The 14,532-nt window shown below is 46.7% G+C and overlaps 1 protein-coding gene across 1 annotated transcript; it reads right to left on the reverse strand.

Moving 5' to 3' along the window:
- Nucleotides 1-274: 274 nt before the first annotated feature.
- On the reverse strand, nt 275-6,677 carry LOC120933607 (zona pellucida sperm-binding protein 3-like). The gene is made up of 8 exons (XM_040346901.1): nt 6,148-6,677; nt 5,165-5,277; nt 4,657-4,760; nt 4,400-4,577; nt 4,201-4,321; nt 4,029-4,120; nt 1,230-1,363; nt 275-511 (listed from the first exon to the last, which is right to left on the reverse strand). Exons 1-8 carry the CDS (start codon nt 6,646-6,648, stop codon nt 294-296), a joined length of 1,461 nt encoding a protein of 486 aa, XP_040202835.1. The 5' UTR covers nt 6,649-6,677; the 3' UTR covers nt 275-293.
- Nucleotides 6,678-14,532: the final 7,855 nt, after the last annotated feature.

Consider the following 14,532-nt stretch of genomic DNA (forward strand, 5'->3'; position numbering starts at 1 on the left):
CCGAGAAGCCATTTAAACAGAATCTTAGAGACGCAACCCTATTCCCTACATGTAATGAGCGCCCGGCTATTTTAATACACATTATGGAGATGCCCCAAACTCCATTGGGATTGTCAGGGAGTTTTTCTCTACTATTAACATCTTTGGGCCAAAGATGCTGATGGAGCCAGGTATATGCCCTTTGAGCATGTTAGACAAAGCTAGGGACCCAGAAAAAAAAAAAAAAAACACACCTTTATACCAATAGTAAGAAGCTCATAACATTACAATTAAATCAATTGGATTAAATGAGTTTATTTTTCCACAGACAGCACATACTGTGGCTTTTTCAGAGATTTCCCAATGAACACTGCACACACTATGACAACAAGAAGACTAAGACATCCGACAGCCACCAACACCCAGAGCTCCGCAGGGGCAGACTCTTCCCTCGTCACTACAGCCGCAACATCCCTTTGTGAAGGTCCAATCAAAAGCAGAGGTCCCAGAGTGGTCACAGTTTGTCCCTCTTCTGTGTGGGGTTGTTAAGAGAAAAGTGAGAGATCAATAGACATTTCTGTACAATTCCATGCAGTTTTGAGAGCTTGCAGTCAACAATCTAGCTTTTACACAAATGTCCAGAAGTTAGCACCCATTTTAGACCTTCAAATCCTAAAATATTTCCGTCAGTCAATATTGGACAGAATTGGGATGAAACAAATGGTTAACTATCTAGGTTGTGGTATGGAGTGTTGGGGGGGAATTTCCCCCCTATTCTAGTTAGAGTAGGTAATAGTTACTCCTCCCCCTATGGCAAATTTGCGGTCTACCCCCCCAGATTGAGGTGGGGATTCAGTTGCATATGGTATTTAATGTGGCGAGTCAGTGCACCACCCGTGCCCCAGGACCTCAGTTTGAGGCAAAACACGTCGGTAGGAGGGACATGCCGACCTCACTGTGCTGCTAGAATCCAAGAAGGATGGGTGTTTACACTATAGCCGGCCTTTTTACACTGAGTGCATTACTTTATTTATAATAAATGTCAAATTTATTCACACTACGGTGAGTCTTTACCTCTGGGTAAACTTTGAGCCCCCCCATTGTTGATGCTCATTTAGGTAAATAGAGCCGCTCTTTACAGCACAACTTGAAAGTCATGTCAAAAGTTACTCCAATACCTGTTAATGTACTCACTGGAGATCACCTACATTCACAACATTGTATCTAGCAGCTGCCAGTTAATAACTCACCATCCAAGACGTCCCTCTTGCCTCTTGGTCTTCCAAATCTGCCCCTTCCTCCAGAAACCAGACCAGTAGGGTTGCTACAGGTGCCTGTACCACAACACTGGCAGATACTGCTGGGGCCCTCAACTGCAGACCAACTAGAGAAGACAATTGTTAGACAAGTCTACATTGAGAAGCAAGACTTGAAGTTCTGGCGAACTAATGCTGTAGAGTAGCATTTGTTAACTTCTTGGGGCCAATGCCTACGAGATGCAATAGTGCACTTGAGTTACAGCAACAAGTGCTAAAGATATGCTTTTATAAAAAAAAGGCATTATAAACCTTACCTTCACGAGTGCATAGATCATGTAGTTTCATGGCGTCATGTGTCGGCAATAAAGTATTTTTCCAATTCCTTGTAACTTGCAGTCAAGACATGAGACATGGCACTATACAGGTTAATGCTTTTTATATCCCACAATCCCTGGATCTGAATTCTGTAGTGGAACTAGCAAATGCGATCTGAAATCAGTACAGCTAGAACAATGAAGTTGATCAAATTGAAGCTCCATTAGGCATGCATGCTCTACTTCCCTGAAGATTGGCCACCAAGCAGTGTTCACGAGATCTCCAAGGTTTTGATCACGTGGCATCTGTGGATGGACTAGGAGCAGCATACACATCACAGCAGTTCACTGTCAGATCGGCCAATACCTACACTTCCACTGAGGTGACAGGTGCATAAACTTCTGGGTTGGAGGCAGGCAGCTATTTGACACCATTGTAGATGCCTTTTACCACCAGAGTGAAGGAACTGAATGTATTTGTAGCACCCCCCTTACTTCCAGTGTGGGCACTACACTAAAAGTTAGTGGGGAATGGAAGGGTTAGTTTTACTGCCATTCATGATTTATGGAAACTCAGGCTGCTGCCCACTTCAGAATCGGTCCTCTGGGTCAGTCTGTACTCCAGGGGTGTGTTGTCACCCCTGGGCAGAAGTTGGCGCTAGAGGGGTTCTGACAGACCCACCTTCTCCCAGCAGCCAATCAGAGGAGTTCTTCCCTCGTTGGGCATGCTGGGAGGGGTATATATCTGGGGCAGCCGTTTGTGGCGGGTTGTTCTATGCAGGGCCCCGAGTTCCAGGTGCGGTACCCACCTTCAGGGTACGCGCATCCATGGGCCCCGCCACCGTGGCCTGCTTTGCTGAGGTTGTGTACCATGCGGAGCCTCATCCTGACATTGAGGGGCCCCAGCAACTTGCTGGGTCCCAAACTTCTGTTAAGAGGATCCCAAGCTGGAGGCTGTGCGATGAGGGGGGGGGGGGAAATCGGCTCGGGGGAACCTAGAACTAGACGTTGTCCGGGAGGCCTAGACGAACCATCGGGGATCCAGTCACCACACCATATGACAGGTATGCTCAAGCTGTCAGTGGGCGACACTGATTGAACTGGGAGGATTTTCTCAAATTGATCTCACAAATCCCAAGTTGCCCGGCCTGTGGCAGAGGCCCTGAGTCGCGCCTGTGGCAGAGGTCTGTTTCCTCCCAGTGACGATCTGGCTGCCAGGCCTGAGGTAACCGCCTGTCCGGGGGCACTTTACCCACCCTGATTGGGGTGGCGACGAATTGAGCTATATCATTGCTGAGAGCAAGCTTGCTCTCTCTTTTCTTATCCAAGGCCTGATACAAAAGTTTTTCTCGACGCTCAACCTCTGTCGTGTGCCATGTTGATGTTGGCCGTGTTGGGCCTTGGAATAAAGCAATAAAAACTGAATTGATGTCTGGACACTCGCTCTTTATTCACACTTACAGAAATCACCCCTAGACCAAGTCAAGAAGGCAACTCAGTAAGTCGATCCCAAACTAATCAGCGGCTCTTTCGGGGGTGAGCGCTACATTTTTTTAGTCTTTAAACCAAGCTTAGTGTATGTTTTTATACTAATGGGAAGCATGCAAAATTTGTTTTACTGTAGTCCAAGGCTTAAAGTGGGTTGCAAACCCTCATGTTTTAAGTGCTAGACTTGGGAATGCACCTGCAAGGTAAACCCCTTGGGAGAGCGCTTCTGCTGAGGGGGGGCACAAGAGGCAGTCAGGGGCCACTCTGTGCAAGACGAGCTGCACAGTGGAGGGAAGTATGATATGTTTATTATTTTAAACAAATGAAAGCCTTTTTAATCACTTTAAAGATTGAATTCTCACTGAGAAATCAACTAGACAAAACCTCACAACATAGACCATAAAACACTATTGGTCAAAGTTTGGAGACTAGCACTACTTGTCAGACTTCTATTGCCATCTGTATCCCTGCTGCAGATTCCTTTCCACCCATGACATTGTTGGTTGGGTGACCCTGTTGAGGACAGGCTGAAACCTGCCTCTGCCCTGCCAAAGGTAGGACTGCAAAGGAGGTAAAGTGTAAAAGGGGCACCAATATGAAGCAAACTGCACTGACAGACTCTGAATATCCATCACCAACTGCCCCACTCCTGGGAGAACAAAAAACCTTAACTGCAGCTGTAAAGCCATCCAGTGTGCATGAGGGGCAGTGCCAATCTTGTTGGGCAGGGCAAACACCAAGGAGTCTATTCCAAAAGCAAATGCATGGTACAATATGGATCATGCATTACCATTAGCCCATGGATTATTTTTCTCCATATCATGTACAATGATCGCTGGCCAATTTCCAATTACAATCGGCTGTTTATACCATTTCAGAAATCCACCATGTTATTGGTTCACAAAGTCATTGTTCTAGGTAAAGTACCACAGAAATGTGCGCAATAATCCATGGAACAACAAGCAACCACTTTAAGTTACCATCTCACCTTTGTGTGGCTTTGCTGTAGGAACAGGCCTTGGTCATGGCATCAGGGACCTGGGTGGTTGCAGCAGCTCTCAGGTAACAGGTTATGTAGATCTGGATTGGGAAGTATTTAAATTAGGTTATCAGTTCTTACAAGTCACCCATCTGTATCAGTCAATGCAAACTGTCCTCACCAGAGAGGCATCATTTCCTAGAAATCGGAAAGCATCCACTGTGAACTGGAGCTTGTCTGGCTCAACCCTCGGGGTGATGAAGGCTGAAGAGGAGTCATCTTGCATTCCATCAACTAGACAGCTGTAGAAAATGGTCAGTTAAGAGTGAGGGTCATTATGGCGACAACACAACCCCCCACCAGGAAAAAAATATCCATACCCATTTTCTTCAATGAGGCCATAACTAGGAGCAGAGGTGGGATCAGGAGATATGGTGGTCACACATCGGTCAACATACAGGATCAGTCCAATGTGGTTCTGAGTGTCCACAGAGGCCTCTATGTAGAGAATATCTCCAAGCTGATAGATGGGAGAACTTCTAGGGCCACTCCAGTCCTCTATAGACAAGACAGGGGATTACATTGTAAAGTTCAGACAACACTCCCCCCTCCCAATTATTTTCTTTGCTTAACTCACCAGTCATTAGCCTCAAGGAGAAGGACAGCCTCTCTTCTATGGACACTGTGGTGCTGAATGGAACCCATGTTGGCTCAATGGCTTTGCTGCTTACATTGGCATGCCTATACAGAGAACAGGAGCGTCAGTAATGAACCAGAAGTGACATGTTAATTTCAGAGAACACACACACACACACACACACACAGCAAAGACTTATGGACCCATTTAGACTTTAGTATCAAAATGATTTGCCAATACAAAATAAGAAAACGGCTGCACCTCACGTGGGCACCAAGTAAAGTTTATTGGAATATGAAAAAAAAAACACCAGCAGTGGTCAAGGTAGACACGTATAACCAAATGAGTTGCCAATGCAACCAGACAGATTTAAGCCAAACCTCTGGGTTGTGGTGCATGGCCTGCAGTAGTTTGGTAGGGGGGGGGGGGGCATTGATCCCACTACTTAACATATTTACCAGGAAAGATGCATTGTTAGGACCTGCATTTCATCCTAGCGTACACTCACCGGTAGTAGTAGCACATTATGGGGACCACGGCTGGGTTGGTTCTGATGATTGGAATGGAGGAGGTTGGGCTGTAGGTCAAGTTGGTAGCATAGATCACCCAGTCTTCCATCATCTGTAGATAAGATCAGAACATTATAGACACTGTGGTGCTACTCATGAGTTAGACAATCAATTGTGAGGAAATGGAGACAATGGATGTGTCCCATAGCCAAGACCAATCACCCAACCATCATGCTTATGAGGATTAACCTATTTGAGAACACACCAACTCCCTAGCACAGAGAGGGCAACGAGGTGTATTTACTCTGCTGGCCCAGCTCCTCCACCCCTCCCTACATCGCCACTTTTTATACAGCTACTAGGTAAAAGGTTGATACCAAGTAATGGCTCCTAGTCTGCTGACATCACATCCAAGATGGCAGCAGTAATTGAGGATGTGTAAACAAGTAGGTTATCAAATGAAAAGCATTTTAGGCTTAATGTACACGGGACATTTTACAACCGCCACTGAATGATTTAACTTGACAGATAGTAAAATTACATTTAAAAATGTTTATGTTGCCACTTTTGGAAGGGGGGGGGGGGTACTGTAAACACCCAACTGCTCCTAAACATCAGTCTACCAGCAGTGTACATGAAACCTTGAAAAGCCGATTCCAGGCCATTTCAACAATCTGCCAGTAAAGGTTACTCTGCCAGTATACAAAGTTATTGGTCCACACTTAAGAACCCTGCAACAAAGTTAAATTCAGCAAGAGAGCATTGGGTGCTCCCATTGTGAACAAGGTCAGCAGCACACACAGGTCCCCCTCACAGAAGTAAAACAGTCTTGGGGCAAATGTCCTGCTAATTTGCAAAACCATGGAATATCAGCTACACAGTCCTTAAGACGGCACTACAAAGTGCAATAACCCATAGCAACCAGGTTTTAGTTTACTGAAGCCAATGAAGTTGGATAAAAATATAAAGTGTGGAGGATTACCTGCACAGTGTTGCCACAGTCCTGGAGACCAATCTGGAAGATAACTTCATCAGCACTTTGGGTGTTCGGCTTGCAGCCTTGGGGTCCCAGGCTCAGATCAGAAGATTTCACCAGCTTTCCATTCCCATAAAAATCCATCATGACACTGACCACCATGCGGTCCTCTTCACACTGGACACTGATGGGGGAACTAGATGAAATTACAGTCGGGGGCTGCTGGCGGAGCATCCCACCAGCACGTCCACCTGTTGAACCCCTCTGAGCCCCACCTCTAGAAGCCCCAAACCCATATACTGCATTAGTGCCTGGGTAAGTCCCTCCAGAAGCCCCTCTAGAAGACCCCTGGCTCTGGCCAGGTACAACCCGCTGGTTATTCCTCCACCAGTCTGATTGGCGCCTATGTCTCACCAAGGCTCCATCCCCACTACATCCAAACCCTGGTCCATAAACCAGGGCCAAAAGCAACAGCCAACTACAGTAGCTCCTCACTCCTAGACCCATCCTGCCTGCAAGACCAACAGCACAATGAGGCAGGAAGAAAGAGCTTTCCTTTATACCCCTCCCACCAGTCACTAATACCCCCAGCTGGGGCAATTCATCACCACACCCAAATGGCTGCCTCAGAAAAACATTCTTGATCTCTTGATGCTGAGACAGTTAACCACTTGCTGACAGCCGCCTCATTGGAGTGGAGCTACACAGGAGAATTTCAGTAGCTTAGTCCCGCTACTATATTTGTTATGGATTAATCACTAGGAGTAGCAAGTGATCAAAAAACTGATGATACAAATGTCTCTCTATGGAGTACACTATACAACCAACATGCATTAGCATAATCTCACATGACTGATCAATGTTTCAATCATGTGCAATTGAAAGCTACAAGATGCTACTGAATACCACCAGTGTAGCTTATACCATAGGGGGCGATATATTTCAGGGCACATTTTTATATTTGGGGGCGTGTTTAATGCACATGTGCCAAAGTTCCTTCTGTTAAGCTGCCCATTATATGTGTACCAATTTTAAATAAACAAGGTGCGTTAGCAAGGCGCATTGGGGTGCCATTCTGAATGGCAGAACGACAATGTAAATCTGGCCTTGGTGATCATTTGCTAGTCCTAGCGATGAACAGCTAGCGATGTTGTCAGGATTGGGTTTGTAAACTCTCCTGTGTAGCTCTAGTCTTGGGGCTCATTCACATGGTTCTGTACCTATTGCTGAGCTGTTTGCAGCAACATGTGTTGTATGCGCTATGGAGTGCCCACCCATTCATGTCTATGAGTGCACCCAACAGAAAACTCTTGCATTGCCATGTGTGCACATCAAATAATGTTGATGAACCTATATAATATGTGAATAGGCCCATTACCATCATCTTGTGTAGAACCCAAAATTCACATTGATTTAGCAAAATACACATTGCATTTCCTTAATATGCTATATCTCTGGGATCTGCTTAGATCTTGTTCTCCAGCAAGGTCCTATTTATTGTCACCTCAAAAAGTCAGTACACCAAAAACTGATATTTTCACAGTGGAGACTGGTAGGTAGGGTCGCCAACTCATCCCTTTAAAACAGAACACATATTAATTACACAGGTTCTTCGGCTAATTTAATGCAAATAAGGCACCAAGTGAGTTTAATTACCTCCTTAATCAGTCACAGAACCTGTGTAATACATATGTGTTCTGTTTTAAAGGGATGAGTTGGCAACCCTACTGGTAGGCTGAGTTAGTCAGTGAGATCAGATTCCATAGTTTCAGCCTTTGTTCCTGTTCACTTGGAAATGTTGGTTGTCCCTGCTAACCTTTGTGTGTCCTAGCTCCTCCAGTTACTTTGTCCATAATACAAAATCTCAGCAGGGATGGTGGGAGCCCCTCATAATGGACTCAGCAGCTGTGCTGACCTGGGAACTCAGCACAGGAGTGGTGGGAACACCTTGTAATGGCACAACAAGTGTAAAGATTGCTCAGACCTGAAACTCAGCACAAGAATGGCGGGAGCCCTTCATAATGGGCACAGTGGCTGTGAATACCTGGGTACTCGGCACAGAAATGGTGGGAACCCCTTATAATGGGCACAACAGGTGTACGAACCTGGGAACTCAATGCAGGAGTTGTCAGAGCCCTTCATAATGGGCACAACCATTGCTCAGACCTGGAACTCAGCACAGGAATGGTGGGAGCCGCTCATAATGAACACAGCAGCAGTGAATACCTGGGAACTCAGCACATGGATGGTGGGAACCTCTTATAATGTCCACAATAGGTATGCAGACCTGATAACTCAGTGCAAGGATGATGGAAGCCCCCTGATAATAGACAAAATTGGTTTTCAGAGCCAGAAACTCTTCATGGGGTGTGGAAGCCCCCTCATAATGGGCACAATAGGTGTGCAGACCTGGGAATTCAGCACAGGAGCGTTGGGAACCCCTTATAATGGGCAGAACAAAGGTCCAGACCACTCAGTCCCGGAACTCTGCACAGGAATGGTGGGAGGCCTTTATAGTGAGCTGTGAATACCGGTGAACTCAGCACAGGAATGGTGGGAACCCCTCATATTGGGCACAACAGGTGTACGGACCCGGAAACTCAGTGCAGGAATTGTCAAAGCCCCTGATAATGGGCACAACCATTGCTCAGTCTTGGAACTCAGCACAGGAATGGTGGGAGCCCCTCATAATGAGCACAGCAGCTGTGACTACCTGGGAACCTCTTATAATGTCCACAACAGGTGTGCAGACCTGAGAACTCAGTGCAAAGATAATGGAAACCCCTGAAAATGGACAACATAGGTCTGCAGAGCCAGAAATTCTTCATGTGGATGGCAGGAGCTCCTTAACATGGGCACAACAGGTGTGCAGACCTGGGAATTCAGCACAGGGGAGGTGTACACCCCATATAACTGGGACAAGTGTTCAGACTGCTCAGGCCTGGAACTCAGCACAAGAATGGTGGGAGCCTCTCATAATGGACACAGCAGCTATGAATACCTGGGAACTCAGCACAGGAATGGTGAGAGACCCTTATGTTGGGTAGATCTGGGAACTCAGGGAAATAATGATGGAAGCCCCCGATAATGGACAACCTAGGTCTGCAGTGCTAGAAACACTTCATGTGGATGGTGGGAGCCCCTCATAATGAGAACACCCTTAGGTCTGGTATGGATTTTGAAGGGAACCCTACGTCAATATTTTAAAAAGTGGAGTCCCCCAAAATCCATACCAAACCCTTATATGAGGGTAGCATTACCCACGGAGGATCTGCTGGTTGTTTCGGGTGGCACAATTACCTCATGGCTCCCCCCGAATTCCTAGGGGTGAATGATGCGTATTGCATTTGGTAGAAGTAAAGGAATGTCCGCAACAGGTGTTATTTGCTGTGCTCTTTATTACCCAGCCGGGTAAAAACAATAAACTTGTGGTGAGGAAAGTAAAGTTGAAGAAGAGAGAACAGCAGATTCAGTCGTGATAATAGGGAAACAGTCCTGCTCCCAAGCGTAACACTTCTCTGCGCCACTCATGCCTGAGTGGATTTAGTGTACCCGGACAGGCCTCTCTCACTGACCTGGCAGCCGGAGTATCACTCAGACAATTGTAGGATAAAGTCTCTGCCACAGACCCTCCTTGGTGAACTTGAACTTGAGGAAAAGTCTCTGCCACAGACCCTCCTTGGTGAGCCTCAGAAAGACACCTCTGCCACAGGCCCTCTCTGGATTGTAATCACAGAGATATCCCTCCTTAGATGAATTTCGCCTGGATCTCCTTCAACTTGTCGCCCAGGTACCGACTGACAGGTGATCAATCCCTCAGTGTCCGGCTACCTTGATCCCCGGTGCTTTGTCGAGGCCCTTTTGGATCGCCGGCCTCTCAATGGCGCTCCTCAGACGGACTCCCCACCGACCAGCAATACAGCTTGGGATCCTCAAAGGTGGGAACCCAGTCACTCACTGGGTCCCCGTCGCTGTTCAGATGCTCCGGACCAACATGGTCCCGGAAACCAGGAACACGGCGTGGCACGCACGCCCCGGCCAGGTAGGTGGGTGCCAACACTCGAAGAAGAAAACCCAGAACCAATGGCGTCTGCCTCAAATATCCCTCCCAGCATGCACAGCGAGGTCAAACCCTCCTGATTGGCTGCTGGGAAAGAGCACCCAAACCTTGACTCCACTGCTGCCACCAGCAGCACCGGGGTTGGAAGAACACCCCAGTGCAACAGAATAGCCCACAGCACAGCCCAGCTGAGACAGAGACCCTGTTTTGCACTTAACAATCTGGATCAGAGTTTAACTACACTCTGATCTACCCTTAAATTTAACTAGCACCGGTACCATAAAGTACACAGGCGCTACATGAGCATGCAGCCTGGCAGGCACCCCCCTAAAAACATGCCAGGCCACATGCCCTCAACATGGGGGGGTTCTGCCCTTCCACCCCAAAGAATTTTGTCCCCATGGACTGGGGGGATCTGCAGGCAGGAGGCTTATTAGAACCTGGAAGCCCCCTTTAACAAGGAGCACCCCAGATCCCTGCCCCCTATATGAATGAGTATGGGGTACATACCTCCACCCATTCACACCCAAAAAAAGTTTAGTGTAAGAAAAACAGGAGGCATTTTTTTGACAAGTCCTTCATTAAAAATTAATAACAAAGTCTCCCACCGTGTTGGCAGCTCCGGTGTCTGACAGTTCTTATATGGTATGGGGTGTGGCCATGTGGTGATGTAATCCAGAGACTCCATCCCTTGTGACATCACAAACCCATCATGCCCGGGCATGTCACATGGGGTGGGGTGTCCGGTTGACATCACTAATTGGCAACACCCAATAGCTATACAACAACTGTCAGAAGGGCGGGAGCCTTCGTCAGGGAAGGAGTGTTTTTTTTTTTATCGGGTCTGCGGACATAGTGATTGATGTTGGAGCTACCACGGGGGACATTACATTTTTAATAAAGGCATTGTCAGAAACCTGTCTTTACCTGATTGGGGGGACTCGATTACAGCCAGGATTGGCACAAATATTAGTAGAGTGCATTACACACAGGGCGTATGCTCTCACTGAATGGCAAGCGCCCTTTTCTGGCTGAAACATACCTGATGCACTCTTACATTGGGGCTACCTGTACACTGTTCCTTCCCCCCCGTTGGCTTTGGGCTGGGTGTTCCATGTTTCTCAACTGCAATCTGATAATAGAATCTCCTGAGGAAGCTGCAAAGTCAAACCCGTAGTGATCCCTCAGTAATCCGATTTCCTCGATATTTGCCCCGATATGTAGGACCTTCTCTATAGACTTACCACAGAGTCCATCATATCTATGGGTATACCCACAGGTTCTCTTGTGTTCCCTTTAGGACACATTTATTTGGGACAATACCATGTATATACATTGGAATACTTGTTTTTATGTCTGTATTTACATAATGGTTTTAACATGATTATATAATCATTTCAATTTTTATTCTATGGAGTGCTCTCTTTAATTTGGGTCTACTGGTGGCTACCAAATTAAAGTCCATATTCACCTCTGGTTCTTTCTCTGAGTTGTCAGAAACTGTCTCCCGTTTTTCTTATACTTTTCTGGGTGAATGGGCAAGTGTACCCCATACTCATTCACATGGGGGAGGCCCCATTTCCTGGCCTGCCAGGCTGCATACTCGGATCAATTGTACATTACCATCTTAACTGATGCAACGTATTTAGAGGCAATCAGACTTCCATTAAATGCAATGGGCTGAAATCGGACCCAAGTCAAACCAAAGTACCAGTTAAGACGGCTCTCATAGGAAAACATTGATTTTATATGTCATGCGACATGTGCGCTCAAAGTCGGAGCACATGATGTACCAGTACCTTACTCAAATCCGTACCAATACATTGGGAGAGATTTATCAAAACTGGTGCAACTGTGCATAACCAGCTTCTAACCTAAGCATGTTCAATTGAGCCTTTGACAACCTGTAAGCTGCCCTATTTTTAGTAAACCTCCACTAAAAAGGCCTTGTGTCCATTTCCTAGTACCAATTCACAGCCAAGTTAAGAAAATGTACACTGGGTACAAACGGCTCACCATCCTGCTGCCCCTCCATCATATATTTGTCCTAATTCTCTTAAAGTGGAGTTCCACCCATTTTTATATGTTTGTCTGTGCTGCATGCCCTAATCTCATAGTGTTCGGAATGGACAATTTTTATTTATTTTGTTGCTTGTAAATACCTTTATTTTGTAGTCCTTCATTACTTCATCCTCCTTATTAGCCTAGGCTATTAAGTCACAAGGCTATTCGCAAGGGTTTCTGGGATAGGCATCATGTATCCCAGTAGTCCTTGCAAATAGCCTATTTGCATAGAGAAGGGGTGTCAACTTCCTCTGACACTCCCGTTGCTATGGAAACCTGACTGAAACCTATTACATCACTTGTGCAGCACTGAGCATGTGCAAGATATGCAAGGCTGAAATCCAGGAAGTCCTACAGTCTGGCTTCATAATGCCCACACTTAAGATGGCCACAGTCTATTTCTAGATTATAAACTAACTAAATGCTCTAACAACCTAACAAAACAGACCTTAGTTTACAGACTAACTTTACTAGACTACATTAAGCTTGTGTATTACAGGGGTATTTATATTTAAAAAGTGAAATTGTGGGTGGAACTCCTTTAATACCTAGTTTTCAGAGTAGTACTGACAGTGGTAGTAGCTGTAGGTCTCAGGTGTGCTGACAGCATTTCTCTAGGGGCTGAATTACGCCTGGCTAGGCCACACCCAAGCGGAAATGGGGTTCCAGTATGAATGGTGTGTCCCCATTTGTCTGAAACCTCTTCCTGATTCCAAGCACTGTATTTATCCATAAGGAAAATGTGCGCCAAACCCAGGGTCTTGATAAACTGCCTCAAAGACACCAGCACCTAATCTGATGCTGCCTCTGACTGAGGAAGAGATTAGAGGAATGAGGTTCCCTTCGACTTCACCTGCATTGCTGCTACAGATGAATGCCACCAGTAGTGGAGAATAGACTGCATCTGCCTACAGACTTAGGCATCCTATGAGTGTCAATGTGGATCCTCATTACTCGCCTAGCAACTCACCTGCCATGTCATCATCTGACACATTGCAGATTGTCACATCACCTGCCACACATTGTGGATTGTAACTTGCCGCCTGCTGTGTCCCAGAGTGAAGTCAGGCAGCAGAGATGATGATATCACTCTGCAGCACAGTGAGGGCAGAACTGCAGCGATGCAGGGTAGGTGGTGAGAGATGTAATCTCTCTGCTCCCCTGCCCATAGTCCTGCTGACTGACCAGCGAGCCCACTCTTCTGCCTACCGATCCCCCTTGGGCAGTGAGTGTTCTGCCCCCACTCACACATCACCTTGGCACCGTGCTCCCTCACAGTGGGATATGCAGTGGAGTGGCATAACAGGCTGGCTGATGGCAGTTCTGCCACTGCTCTTGGGCGTCAAGAGCAGTGGCTTCACCTAAAAGTGCCGCTCTGGACCCATGATAGTGTCGGCCCTGCCAATATGAGATAATATTAGTTATGGGGAATTAAATGAAATTGGAAGACTAAAAGGTCTGAGGTATATAGCACAATCAATTTAGAAAGCCCTTTGTACAAGTATTGAATATGGGACCCAGTAGTGCATTTAGGTTTTGTGCTGCCCTAGGTTTGACTAAACTCATGCACCCCCTAATTTAATATGACCCACCCCTTCCTGTTTAAGACCCACCCTGAAATTTCCGAGTGGGGACACTAGTTCTTAGGGCCGGCATTGGATTCCCTTAATTTGCATAGACTTCCTGTTTGGCTATGAGGCAGGAAGGGAGATCTCTGCAATGGGACAGGGATGGTAAAAAAATAAACTGACAGGGGCTATAACTCCCTTACTCTATCCAAAATGGAAAAAAATAAAAATTGCCTGAAGTTCTACTTTAAGCACACATTTCTGATAATTTTATGAAGAGGATTAAAGCGGGGGTTCACCCTATCGACGGGAAAATTTTTTTTTTTCTTTTACCCTAAAATCAGGCATTGTAGCGCGAGCTACAGTATGCCTGTCCCGAATTTTTTACCCCCGTACTCACCTTGTAGTCGTCCATCGAAGATACCGGGGAATGGGCGTGCCTATGGAGACGGAGGATGATTGACGGCCGGCTCTGGCGCGTCACGCTTCTCCGGAAATAGCCGAAATAGGCTTGGTCTTCACGACGCGTGCGCATAGCCTGTGCGCAGGCGCCGTGAAGAGCCGAGACCTACTCCGGCTGTCTTCGGGGAGAGTGATGTGCCAGGGCCGGCCGTCAATCATCCTCCCTCTCCATAGGCACGCCCATTCCCCGCGGGAGCCGAAATCTACGATGGACGACTACAAGGTGAGTACGGGGTT

This window comes from Rana temporaria, chromosome 3 (assembly GCF_905171775.1).
Source record: "Rana temporaria chromosome 3, aRanTem1.1, whole genome shotgun sequence".
In the NCBI taxonomy this organism is placed as follows: Eukaryota; Metazoa; Chordata; class Amphibia; order Anura; family Ranidae; genus Rana; species Rana temporaria.

Excerpts from the sequence above, each read along its gene's own strand:
- LOC120933607 (XM_040346901.1), bottom strand. The coding sequence starts at position 6,648 with ATGGGTCTAGGAGTGAGGAGCTACTGTAGTTGGCTGTTGCTTTTGGCC. Across the intron at positions 4,578-4,656 it reads CTCCTTGAGGCTAATGACTG|AGGACTGGAGTGGCCCTAGA; the intron begins GTGAGTTAAGCA and ends TCTTGTCTATAG. Across the intron at positions 512-1,229 it reads CAAGAGGGACGTCTTGGATG|AAGAGGGACAAACTGTGACC; the intron begins GTGAGTTATTAA and ends AACCCCACACAG.